Source organism: Tinamus guttatus, unplaced genomic scaffold (genome assembly GCF_059628265.1).
Source record: "Tinamus guttatus ecotype Peru unplaced genomic scaffold, ASM5962826v1 Tinamus_guttatus_pri_ptg001087l, whole genome shotgun sequence".
NCBI lineage: Eukaryota > Metazoa > Chordata > Aves > Tinamiformes > Tinamidae > Tinamus > Tinamus guttatus.
The window spans coordinates 1,884,687-1,896,735 of NW_028289621.1; the positions used below are offsets into that span (position 1 = coordinate 1,884,687).

At 55.7% G+C, this 12,049-nt stretch overlaps 1 protein-coding gene across 1 annotated transcript; it reads right to left on the reverse strand.

Annotated features, from left to right (window-relative positions):
• Nucleotides 1-7,130: 7,130 nt before the first annotated feature.
• On the reverse strand, nt 7,131-12,049 carry BRCC3 (BRCA1/BRCA2-containing complex subunit 3). Its single transcript, XM_010224527.2, has 8 exons — nt 11,926-12,049; nt 11,708-11,827; nt 11,013-11,100; nt 10,052-10,140; nt 9,545-9,600; nt 8,811-8,942; nt 8,277-8,320; nt 7,131-7,297 (listed from the first exon to the last, which is right to left on the reverse strand). Exons 1-8 carry the CDS (start codon nt 12,028-12,030, stop codon nt 7,146-7,148), a joined length of 786 nt encoding a protein of 261 aa, XP_010222829.1. The 5' UTR covers nt 12,031-12,049; the 3' UTR covers nt 7,131-7,145.

The following is a 12,049-nucleotide window of genomic DNA, read 5'->3' on the forward strand; positions in this document are numbered from 1 at the left end:
CCTCACACCCTGTTGGCATCAGAGAAGCCTTGGATCCAGGCAGAACTCGCTTCCTGAATCCGGCGGGCCCCCAGCATCTGGAGCTCTATCCTTATCTCGACTGGGCAGAGCGGTTGCAGAGCTCAGGGGAGGCTCTTGTGGAAGGTACCAAGAGCAAATGACTTTGCCCCCAGGCTCTTCAGTGTTCCTTTTCTTGGCAAAATAAGTGTGCACAAATAAAAAGGGGCTGTTGGTAGGAACAGCTCTGGTCTCAATCTTGCTCAGGCAGCTTCATGCTGACCCTTGGTGCCTGCAGAGCGGAGCAGCGGGTCTGGTATCTTCTCTGGCTCTGTTCCCTTGGGCCTGTTTCATGAGCTGACCAGTCTGGCAAGGGAAAGCTGTAACTTTAAAGAGAATGGAAGCATTTTCAAGAAAAAGCCCCATGGGTTTTTAAAGCACATCATGGAAACGAAGCTGGTAATGCTTCCTCAGCCTTTGCAGGCCTATCTAGCAAAAAAAAACCCTGCACTGTCCTTGCAGAAGTCACTGTGACCCCGCTACCAAGGCAAGGTATTTGCAAAAACATGTGCCCTCCTCGTGCTGCTGGAGTGCTTCCCTCCCGGCTCCTGGTGCCCCGCAGGGCTGTGGGGGACAAGAGCTCCACTGTGGGCGCCACCTCGGGCCACGCTCGTCCCCACGCTGCCACCTGCACCAGCGAAACCAGCGCCCTGAGCAGAGCCTGGGTGGGCGCAGCCACTGCAGAACGGCTGCAGAGCTGCACAGGGGCAGCTGCGTGGACGGGACCTCGCCAGCAGGTCAGGCTGGAGCGCCCCAAGGCCTCTCTTGTCACACACTTCTGGTGGCCTCTCGTGTTCAGGGGGTTTCTCTGGTTTTAGCCTCCTCCGCACAGTCCCCCCTGGTTTCTGAGGGCACAAACGGGGAGAGGGGCGGCCGAGCAGCCGACGCGCTGGGGCAGGGCGGGTTGTGCTCAGTGGTACCAAGCCCCTCGACACTTGAACCCATCGGTGTTTTATGTCTTTATTAACAAACGTTGTTGGCTCTTCCCCCCACAAGGTGCCCGGTGGGACGATGTTCCTGCAGCGCCCGGGAGGGAGCGTCGCTCTGGCTGCCCCCTGAGCAGGTGGGTCCCCCTGTGCCGTGAGCCAAGGCAGGACGTGGGACACGCCGAGGGTCTCCGGCCTTGTCCTTGTCCCCTCTGCTGTTCTCTGCGCATCCTCAGGGCTGTGGGGCGCGTGTGTCCCGGTGCCGGTCCCCTCACTGGCGCCGGTGGCAGCCGCAGGACAGGGCTTGGCAGGCAGCCCGCAGCGCCGTCCCCAGAGCCGAGAGGCACCGCTGGGAAGCCGGGGAGCTCAGGATAACTGGGACGGAGGAGGGAGCGGGGTGAGGGTCTGCGTGGGCGAAGGGCGGGTTGTTCCCTTGTTGCCCGTCACCAAGGGCTCCCCTGGGGCATCGTGGCCGGAGCACCGGGGTGCTGCTGCCGTGGGTCACAGAGACGTGGCAACGAGGGAGACCGGGGAGCCCCCGCTCCATCCCTGCCCCTGCCGATGCCAGGGGATCACGGCTGGTCCCAGAGCCACCCCCAGAGCCGGGAGAGGGGCCGGCCGGGCACCCCCGAGCTCGGGGCTGCTCCCAGCCCCGCTGCTGCCCCCGCGGCGCCGCAGACGCACCTGAATCGTCCTCCTCCGACGAGCATGAGGGCGAGCTCTGCTCTGCCGCATGGGCCCCCTGCAGCGGGAGGGAGAAAAACAAACCCCTCTGTGGGGCCGTACTCGGGACAGCGGCATCCCGGGATAAAGGGGAACCAGCACGGGGCTGGGGATGCCGCGGGGCTGGTCCAGAGGCTGCAGCAGGCATCTCCCCCGGGTGCCCACAGTGCGGGCAAAGGGCCGAGGGCGGCAGCCTGGTGCTGCGGGCCGGGGGGACGTGACGTGGGGCAGCTCTGTCCCCGCACACAGCCCCTGGCCTGGCCTGTTGGGAGGGCAGCCCCGACCCCGCGTGCCCGCCTCACCTGGGGCCAGGGGCAGAGGGCCCTGGCGAAGGCTCCCGTGGGCACCGCCAGGCCCAGGAGCTTCTTGGAGGGCCGGCTGGCCCTGCGGGGTGCCCTGCTGAGGAAACTGGGTCTTGCCCAGATCGACTGGACCGAGATGTTCTTGGGCTGCTTCCGTGGCACCCAAACGGTTTTTGAACCGTCGCTGCACAGCTTGATGTCCAGGGGGTCCTCGTAGATCACCGAGTCGTCCGATCTTGCAATGTCTTCAGAACTGTCTTCCTCTTCGTTTTCTTTTTCCTTTTCTTCGTCTTCGTCTTCCTCTTCTTCCTCCTCTATGAGATCCAATCTCACATATCTTCGCCATGTCACAACTCTCTTCACTTTCTTGTACTCCTTCCTGGCACTGTGGACCACCAGGTGCTCCATGAGGTCCTGCTTGCTCTTCACGTTCTTGAGGAGCTCCACTCGTGTGAGCTCGGGTTTCCACAGGTTAGGGAACGAGTTTCTGCAGAAGAGCTGAAACCAGCAAGGGAGATACGTAAAGACAGCTCCATTTCCCTCTGCAAAGACCTCCCAGGAGTCGGCCAGCAGCAGCCATGGGGCCCCAGGGTGCAGGGGACACTTGGAGGGTGACACTGTGGCACAGCTGCTGGCCCTGGGGGAGGGAAGGTTACAGACCAAAAGGACCCATGCAGAGAGATGTGGGCTTGTCCGAACCCTTTCCTCGCACTCACCTGCCTGTGTTTGATGTTAAGTTGTCCTGACAGCGTCAACGTGAAATGTTTTCCCTTTTGCTCTTCTTCTTTGACCTTGCTCTTCTTCCACCAGCAGTGGATTTTCCGGATCTGGGCCAGGCTCTGGCCGGTGCGGCGCAGGGAGCTCATGTTGAGCTCCTCCAGGGGCTCCGTTTTTATGGAGAGCGCTGAGAGATGCTCCGCAGCGATGTCGGGATGGATCCTCAGGGGCCAGCCGCCCAGCTGGGGCACGATGGTCACCTTCTTTTTCTTTTTCTCTTCCTTTTTCTTTTTCCCTCTCCCTGACGGGGCCACCAGCTTCCAGTTCTTCATCAGCAGATGGACCCAGGCGCTCCTGTCCGGCTCCGCTGAAGCCCTGTGGCTGCCGGCAGCCTGCGGCACCGGCCCTTGCGCAGGGGACCTGGTTTCCCCGTCCTTTGCGCTCTGCCCTGGGGCATTGCCGGCCGGTGCCACCGTGTCCCTCGCGGGGACCCCGCCGTGCTGCCCCGCGGGGGTGCCCTGCGCATCTCGGGCAGCGGTGCTGGCTGCAGGATGCAGCTGCTGGGCCATGTCCTGCGGAGCCGCCGCGCCAGGACCCTGCGCTGCCGCCCCCGGATCAGCAGCGATGCCCTGAGCACACGCAGCTCCGTAAGTGCCGGCTTCTCCGGGGGTATCAGAGCCGCACTCTGCACGGGGAGCAACCTCGGCGGCCAGGACGGGCATAACGGTGAGGGGCGCGCGCGGCTCGGGAGGCTGCAGGGCTCCCCTGCAGAGCAGCAGCACCGAGGGGTCTTTGGGAGCAGGAAGCTTCCTGCTCTTGAGCTCGCTGCACGTTTCTCCAAAAGCCTGGGCAAGGTTGCCCTGCAGCCACGGCGCTGCCGGGCAGGTTGGCAGGCGCTCGCCCAGCTTCCTGTAATCCAGCCTGCCCTGGCTCTGTGCACGAGCAATGTGCCCAGCTCGCAGGGGACAGCAGGAGAGGCTGGAAAGCTGCTGCCTGCTTGGAGATGTCTTGGTGCCCTTGCGCCGTGTCCTAGGTTTTTCCTGTCCCGATCCTGAGGACTGAGGCCTGAGCACCGGTACGCCATGCACAGGCGCGCTGCGTCCCTTGGCTTGGCTGCAGGAATCCTGCTCTGGCAGCTGAGGGGACGTCAGAGGGACATGGAATGGCTTTTGCTCTTCCTTGTCCCATCCCTGTCCCAAATCTGGAGCCATTGCAATCCCAAAAACAGACTGGACGTCGCCTCTTGGGGTGGCCTCTTGGAAATTCCCCCCAGGTTTTCCCTGGGACACCGTCCTCAAAGCTTTTGCTGCTGCGTTCTGGTTAGAGAGGCTCAGGTTTGAGTCAAGCAGATGCTGCTGGGTTCTCCCTTGCTGGACGGCTTCTCTTGCAGCCCCAGCTCGTGCCCAGGCCCTGGCAGGAGCCGCAGGGGATGTTCCCAGCGCGGGTAGCTTGGGTGGACCCGCAGCTCCCGCCGTTTCACCTGCAAGCGCATCCCGGGACACGCGTGCCGGTGCCGCTGCCTGGGCTAAGTGCGGCAGAGGGGGGGACCCGGGTGCGTTTACAGCTGGAAACCTGCCCTGCGAGCGCCGTGGGGGACACGGGGCGGTCGGAGGCTCCCGCCTGCCCCCGGCGCCTCCCGCCGTGCCCTGGGTCCTGCTCCTCTCGGCCGCCTGCAAGAGAAGCCGAGCGGAGAGGCGGCGTTGGGGGCCCTGGGGCAGGGCCGGGCGGTACCGGGGGGCTGCGGTCAGCGGGGGCTGCGATGCCACAAGCAGCCCCCATTTGAGGGGCCAGAATGAGTGTCCCCCCCCCGCCATGTCCCCAAGGCCGGGGGAGCCTCGGGTGGCCCCAGTGGGTCCCTCCAGCCCCCCCCCACTCACCCTGTGGTGCTCCCGGGCACTCGTCCCCCCCTCCATGCCCGGGCTGGGCCCTGTCCCCAGGGAGGTGACACTGAGGGAGCCGGGGGGGGGGGGGGGAGGGGGAAGGGAGGGGGTGAGGGGACCTCTGTCCCCACCAGGGACACGGTCGCCATGGGGACACCCATCACAAAGCCCCATGGGCACCATGCGACCCCCTCACAATGCCCAGGGAGGCTGCAGCGCTCCGGGGACGTCACCTGCCCCGCGGAGGAGACTCCAGCGCTCCAAGGGACGCCCTGGAGCTCATTAACCCCCAGGATTCAGCACTCTGGGGCTCTGGACCAGCTTTATTGGTGCTGCCTCAGGTTAGAGCCTCGGCTCCACCGCCTGCACCGGGACCTGGATTCGGGGCCTGGATTCAGGAGAGGGGATCGTGTCCCAGACATCCCAGGGCAGCCCTTGCCAGGACGCCCCGCTTGCTCCCAACGCGTCCCAGCCTGGTGCTAGTGGAGGTTGTGGCTGGAAATGGGGCCAGTGACTCTTGTGGCAAAATCTTCTGCCCACCACGAACCTGAGGTTTCCCCCTTCACTTTTTTTCTCCTCAGAAATGTGCACTGCTCTTTGAACCTTGCTAGGCTCTAGCCTGTGGATTATCCCTTTAAAGAAGAGAATCATGAAACAATTCCTGAGCTCGGAGAGCATTGCCGTGATCTTTGAGCCAGTTCCAGCCCTCCGAGAAACCTTCGTAGCCTCCTGGGTTCAGGCTTGGGCAGGGCAGGAGGCATTTTTGGGTTTAGCCTCAACCCCCTTGATGGAGACGGTGCATTTTTACCGCAGCGCTTCCTCCTGCTCGGCTTTTGTTGGACATCGTACACGGCTACCGCAAACGTCACGGCTCATCTCCGGCAGGAATGGGGCTTTTCTCCATTTTCTCACTCCAAAGGAAAGTTTTGACCCAGGCTGCAATGTTCCCTTCATGGTGAAAATTCCCCTTTCCCGCCTGCTGCCATCCCCCTCCTCCCAGCCCTGCTCCGGCTGCGTCCAAGAGCCGACAGCTCCGTCTGTCCCTCGGGAACAGGCCCTTTCCCACCCTTGGGGACTCCCACGCCACAGGGGCTGTCCCCAGCCCGTGACACTTTGGGATGTGCTGGCCTTTCCAGGAGGGTTGATCCCTCTGGCCCCAACGGCGTCGGCTCCGAGGAAACCTGCAGCCCGGAGCGAAGGAGCCCCGGGCCCTGCGGGGCCCGAGGGCAGGAGCTGCCAACCCAGCCCAGCGGCTCCGGAGTTTGTGACAGCCCTGGAAAGGGCTGAAGAGCCAGGGAGCCTCCCGGGGATCCTAGGAGGAACGGAGCAAAACAAAGAGCAAAACCACGAGCTGGGACCGCCTTCCAGATCCTAGTATTTGGGATTTTTCCTCAAATCAGTGCAGAAACACTGAAAAGAAGTCTTACAGAAACAACTTTTTTTCCTTTCTTTTTTCTCCCTTCTCTTTGGAGCTTATGAGTTTCCAAAGCCCAGGGTGACGGACTGTTGCTCATCAGCTGTTTACAGGAATGGGATTGTTTCTTTCCTGGCTACTTTCATCCTTCCCAACCAGCAGTCAGGCCGCTGTCAGAAACACCACAACAGGCAACAACTTCCACTGCAGCAACAGAGGCAACTTAGCATTTTCACTTGGGCATGGAAGGCTTCAGAAGGAGAATATGCACAGGAACAAGGAGCCAAAACCGAGGTTTAACCAGGCTAGGTTAGGTGCTGCACTCAGAGGGGACAGACTTCACACAACGGGATGCAGACAATAACACACATGGGCTTGGGCTACTCCTAAATCCCACGGCAAGGCCAATTAAAGAATCAGTTCACCAACATGGGAACTTTCTGCAGTTTCATGTCAATGAAGTTTCTGCAGGGAAGTGCAGCAGAAAGGCTCGCGCATCTATCAGTTCTCTTTCTAGCATCTTTCTCTTCCCTCTGGGAAAGCACCACACTTCTCCCTCAGGCCAGCAGAAACAGCCCATTTTGCAGAGACCTGCGGTGCTGGGGACTCAACAGCAACGTGTGAATTAGAAGAAAACAGAGAGGATCCAAAAATGCAGGCACTGACACTCCGTGGGATGCAGCCATTTCACTTCTGCTCTCATCAGCTCAGGCTTTGGAATTCTTTATTTGGCTTGAAGTACACAGCACTGACCCTATGCCAAGGATCCCTCCCACCTCATTCCTGCCTGGTGGAGAACCTGGAATCCAGAACATGACCGGTGAAAGAGTATGGTTGACTGAAGCTACTGAAGGACATGTGGAGCAGCAGAACTTCTGTCCAAACCCAGGGCAGGGGCCACAACGTGTCCCCGGGTGCTTGGCCTCCAGGCTGAGGTCTCCTCCACCACGAGATGCTGCCTGACCCTGGCCTGGAGCTAGGGCTGCGCTGCTTCCCAGGGCACCTGGAGACAGAGCCTCATCCCGCGGGAATGTGCGCCGCTGCACGGAGCACGGCACCCACCAGCCCCAGGTAGGACTTGTGCAGTTTTATTCATGTCTCTTTTCTGCAAGGTCCGTTTCCTTGTTCACTCCAGAGCAGCTAGTTCCTCCAAGAGCTGCTCCTTCTCCTGCTGCAGCTCCTGCACCCGCTGCTTGTTCTGCTCCAGCCTGTCCTCCAGCCACTGCAGCAGCGGCCCGCTGATGGCAGACATCTGGCTGCAGAGGTTCTTGGTGAACACTGCCAAGAGCAAGAACACACCGTGACACTGCAAAAACCCAAACGACTCCGTGTGCTGCAAAAACCCAAGGCCAAGAGCACCACGGAGCACCTAAAAAGGCTCTCCAGGATCCTGGCCAGGGCAACTGGAGATCCTCAGGGAAAAGAGTCAGGATCGGCAGCACGTGAGAGGAAGAAACAAGTTATTTTGCCCTCACCTTTAAGTATGTGGAAAGGGAGGACAAATCTACAAAAAGAAATCTGTACATAGGCCATTATCGATGCTAAATTATTTCCATATGCAGAAGCAAAAGTGGCCACATCAGCTGAACAGGTAAGGAAGGATGACAAGACATTTATCTTACAGCAGAAAGAGGATTGGGATCCAGTCTAACTCACTGGAAAGAGCACAGATGTTACAGGGGCATAAAACACATGAAGTGCAGGAATAATAATGAATGTCTGGTCAATCTACACTCATGGCCTAAGATTCACTAAAACAATCAGCCCTTGCTCATTGCTGTTTAAAGAATAAAAAATGTGGGGGAAAAGAAAAAAAAAAAGTTCTATTGTTATTTTAAGCAATTCAATGAAGAATTTCTCAAGGAACCTAAAGGATACAATGAGACGAATTCCTCTAGAATTAGGTTATTTTACAATCCTTGGTATTTGCATCAAGCTGCTTAGTTACATTTTCATCCCTCCTCTACACTTCATCGAACAAGATATCACGGTCACAGGGAGTTCTTCAGATTACACAGTGTTGGGGATTGGAAACAAACTCTATGATTAATTTTTTTTGTTAAGAAAAAGAAGTATTTCTGTGGTTATTTACAGACAGCCTTTCTGACAAGCAGACACTGCAGCTCACAGGATTGCTGTAGAGCTGTGGCCTGTTGTCCGATATAGACATGGCCAAAGTGACCATTATTTGAGGTCTGGCTCAGGGAGCCCCGTCCAGGACTCGCACGGGGGAGCAGGACCCCAGGGGACACCTTACCTGAGCCGTTATGGATCTTGGTTACGGAGTCCAGGTGGGTGAGGCTGAGGGAATGAACAAAATGCTCGTTGGTGACAAGACAGCAGTGAAGCATTCGTTAGGCAAAGCCAAACTACAGAAACAGCGACCTGAGAACCACTGACACTACAGGTACTGCTCAACCTCCTCCTTTGTAGGAAGCCCTGTCCATTCACAAGGGTAACAAACCAGCCACTTGCTGCACACACACAAAATAAACAGTCTCTCTAGTTCTAGAGGCATGAAAAGCCACCCGGCTGACATCTAATCGCAGTTTTCAAGACTGTTCTCACAGCTCTTCTCTGTTGCAGCAGAAGGGCAGTTACACTTCACTCTTGTGCTACGTGAATAGGGTGCAAGTCACATGGCAGAGAGAGCTTGAACTCCCTGACACGAAGGTATCCAAACAGCTCTCCCCCCAAGGCACACAAGGTGCTATGAATGCTTCTCAATTTTTATACTCATGTTAAGACTACTGTCAGTGTAGACCCTGTTAGCAAAGACAGACTTGGTTACCTGTGAATCCTCCTGTAGGCATCTTGCTCCTCCTGGCACAGGATCTTGGGCAGCTCCACAGCTGATTCCAGGCACACTTTCCCAATGGTTTCATGGGGGACAACATGAATAGGAATTTCAATCCTTTCATATCTAAAAAGATATCAGATGCAATTAACTTCCAAGCAGCAGAGCAAAAAAGCCTTCAATAAGTGTGCAGCAGTCTGTCCAATGTATGGCATGACCACAGGTCTGACTTTGGGGACACGTGACTATGTTGACAGGCAAAAAGAAGCCTTTTATAGTCTCAAAGTTTAATGATACAACCCACACAGTGCCTAGATCGTCAGCAGGGTCAGTGTGACACGGAGCCCGTGTCCAGCACAGGGATGTTGCCCCACTGGAATATACCAGTAGTGAAGATTCTGGAGTTAAAAGCAAGAGCCAAGCCCTTCTGCACAACAGATTATTGCAGATTCAGGCGTGGCCTAAAGAGAGAACTCAAATTCAGACCCAAACTACCACATTTTACACTAGGTCTTAAGTGTCTAAATTACCTAGGTTAAATCAGCTCTACTGCTCAGGTTCTCTTCAAGCAAGTTTCATTAGCAGAAGTAATGACATCTTGTTTAGACATCTCTATACAATATTTGTTCATTACTTTGAACCTGAATCCACTCAACTGAGACAAGCCACAAGCCTGATCATTAAAATGAGAGATGAAATCAAACCCGAAGCTAGACATTTCTACTTACTCTGAGCTCTTCTGGGCTTGAATGGACTGGAAACAGGTGTAGAGAATCCTGCCTGTCTGAGAGCATCAGCAGAACGTCAGATTCCAAGTATTGAGGACAAAAAGTACCATTTAAAACCTAGAATTCCTTCAGGAAACACAATATGCTTTCAAATAGTATTTTAACAAGTTGTAAAGACATGCAACTTCTGCTCTGATTGGTAACATTACTAAGAAGATACCGAGAGACTGTTAGCTATGGAAAACTAAGTCAGGCATCTGATCCAGTCCTGGAACCTGATACCCACATAGTTCTACTATCAAACCTGTCTGGGAGCTCAGGAGAGAATAATTCACTTTTCTATGAATCTGGATCATGCCCCAAGCACCTACATTTTAGCCACACTTCGACCTTGCAGCAAACAGCCCTCACTGCAGGGTGTATCCAAGGACACACACAGAATCTCAGTTTTGCTGAGGTGCTGACTTTCATACCTGAAAGACTTAACCTACTTTTTAAGTTGCCTACCTTTGTGTTTTTGTCCTCAATGAAACAGGAGAAAATAAGCCCTACGAAACCCTGGTCCATCATCTGATACATGGCTTGAGTGCGGACATCTGCAGACAGAGAAAAAAAAAATCACTGATCAACTGAAAGACTGAGCAAAAGCCTTGCTACCTTTTAAAGAAGGGCTCTGAATTTGGTAACAAGCACAGGATTTATCTTTTAATGTACTGTCCCAAAGTTCTTTATTTTAAAGAAAAACAAAAGGCATGCAGCTTTAAAGGAACATGGAAACCTCTTGATCCAAGTTAAAAATGGAACTAAACAGCTAATCTTTAAAATAGGAGAAAATGGAGGGAAGGGGGAAAAAATCTGAGCCTCCTAACATCAGCCTGCAGCCACAGACCAGCCATATGGCCATGTGCATCCAGTGCATGTGATTTACTTGCGTGAGACTTTAAAAGAAATTTCTGCATCAACACAGCTGTCAGACAGCAACAGAGCACAATTACCATTCCCAGGGCTCTTTTGGCATCCCCTGTGCTCCCCTTTACAGCTCTATTTGCCAGGACGAACGGCAGGAATCACACGGCTCCTCTGTGTCCGTGCAGTCAGGTGCAGTGTGAGTGCCTGAAGCTCCTGCGCTGGGCTAACAAACAGGAGCTTGGCTATTTCCCAAAGCCCATGGAGACAATCTCATCCTACTGAGGCTTTGGAAAAACCACCTCTCCTGCCTGTGCAGGAATTCTCCAGGAATTCTGCTGCCCTTCAGGCCTATTGGGCACTTGGGTGGTGGTTCCTGAGAGCTCAGGACAAGCAGAGCCAAGAGGGCCAAGCAGCCCTGTCCTAGTGGCAGGATCAGTGCCACGAGCCAGGGAACAGGGCAGCTCTGACAGCTGGGAAGTGCACGGTCAAATCCAGCAGCTTTGGAGCAAGGCAGGGAGCTGCGAGTTTGCACATGGAGCCTCGTCCGAGATTCTCTTACCCACGTGCGACGGCCAGACCGTGATATGGGGATGAGAGTGATACCAGCCCACGACTCGCATGGGACGCCCCGTCATTTCAGCCAACCTGTGTGTTGGTCAAGGTCCTTCCGAGACTAACAGAGCAGAGGGAAGAAGTTCTTTGTGCAGGCAGAACAGGACAGAGGTTAAAAAAACCTTTCCCAAGACTCAGCGTGGATTAGTAGGATGGCACCCAGCAGGAAACTGGTGGGAGCCTCTGTCCCCGAGGCCGATGGCCCCTGTTTCTGTCAGGGAATTCTTCTGTCGTTGGGCAGAAGCAAAATGGATTTTGTCTGCCCATGGGAGGATGTAAGCACTTACTTACACGTAAGCAACCTGCTCAACACGGCATCCTTAAGCTTATATTGGAAACACAGACTTGCTGGCTTTTTACTTGCTAATAAATTTCTTTGCTATATTTACTAGTTGTTAACTGGAAATGCAAGAGAACTTGCACCTGCGAGCTGAACTGCTACTCTTCTAAAAGCGTAATTTAGAGATTTATAATTAAATAAAAAGTCAATTACAATAAACAGTTATTTCACAACTCCACCACAAACACTGAAACCAACTTTGATTTCAGAGAACGGGAACTGCCAGTCCGGCCTTCCAATGGGAGCCGGCAGCCTTGGACAACCTGGAATAAGCCCAAATCCCACGGGCAGGGAAAGGATATCTCCGCTTCCGTGGAAGCGGCCGAGAGCTGCTCGGGAGAGATCTCCACGCGGTCCTTCCTCTTATCGGAGCGGCGCAGGATGATCACGGAGTGGATGTGGACGATCCTGCTGGTATCGACCTAACGAGAAAGAGAGGAGGAAAAAGAAGGTGAAGGAGAAAACCGTTAGAGCGAGGGGACGGGTTGCGGACGGGCCCGGGGGCGGCGGCGGGCGGCACCTCGCCAATGCAGAGCCCCATGACCTCCTCCTTCTCGGTGCTCAGCGCGTGGTTGAGGCACACGAGGAAGGCGTCGGCCTCCAGGTGCGCCGCCTGCACCGCCATCTTGGCGCCGCCCGCCCTT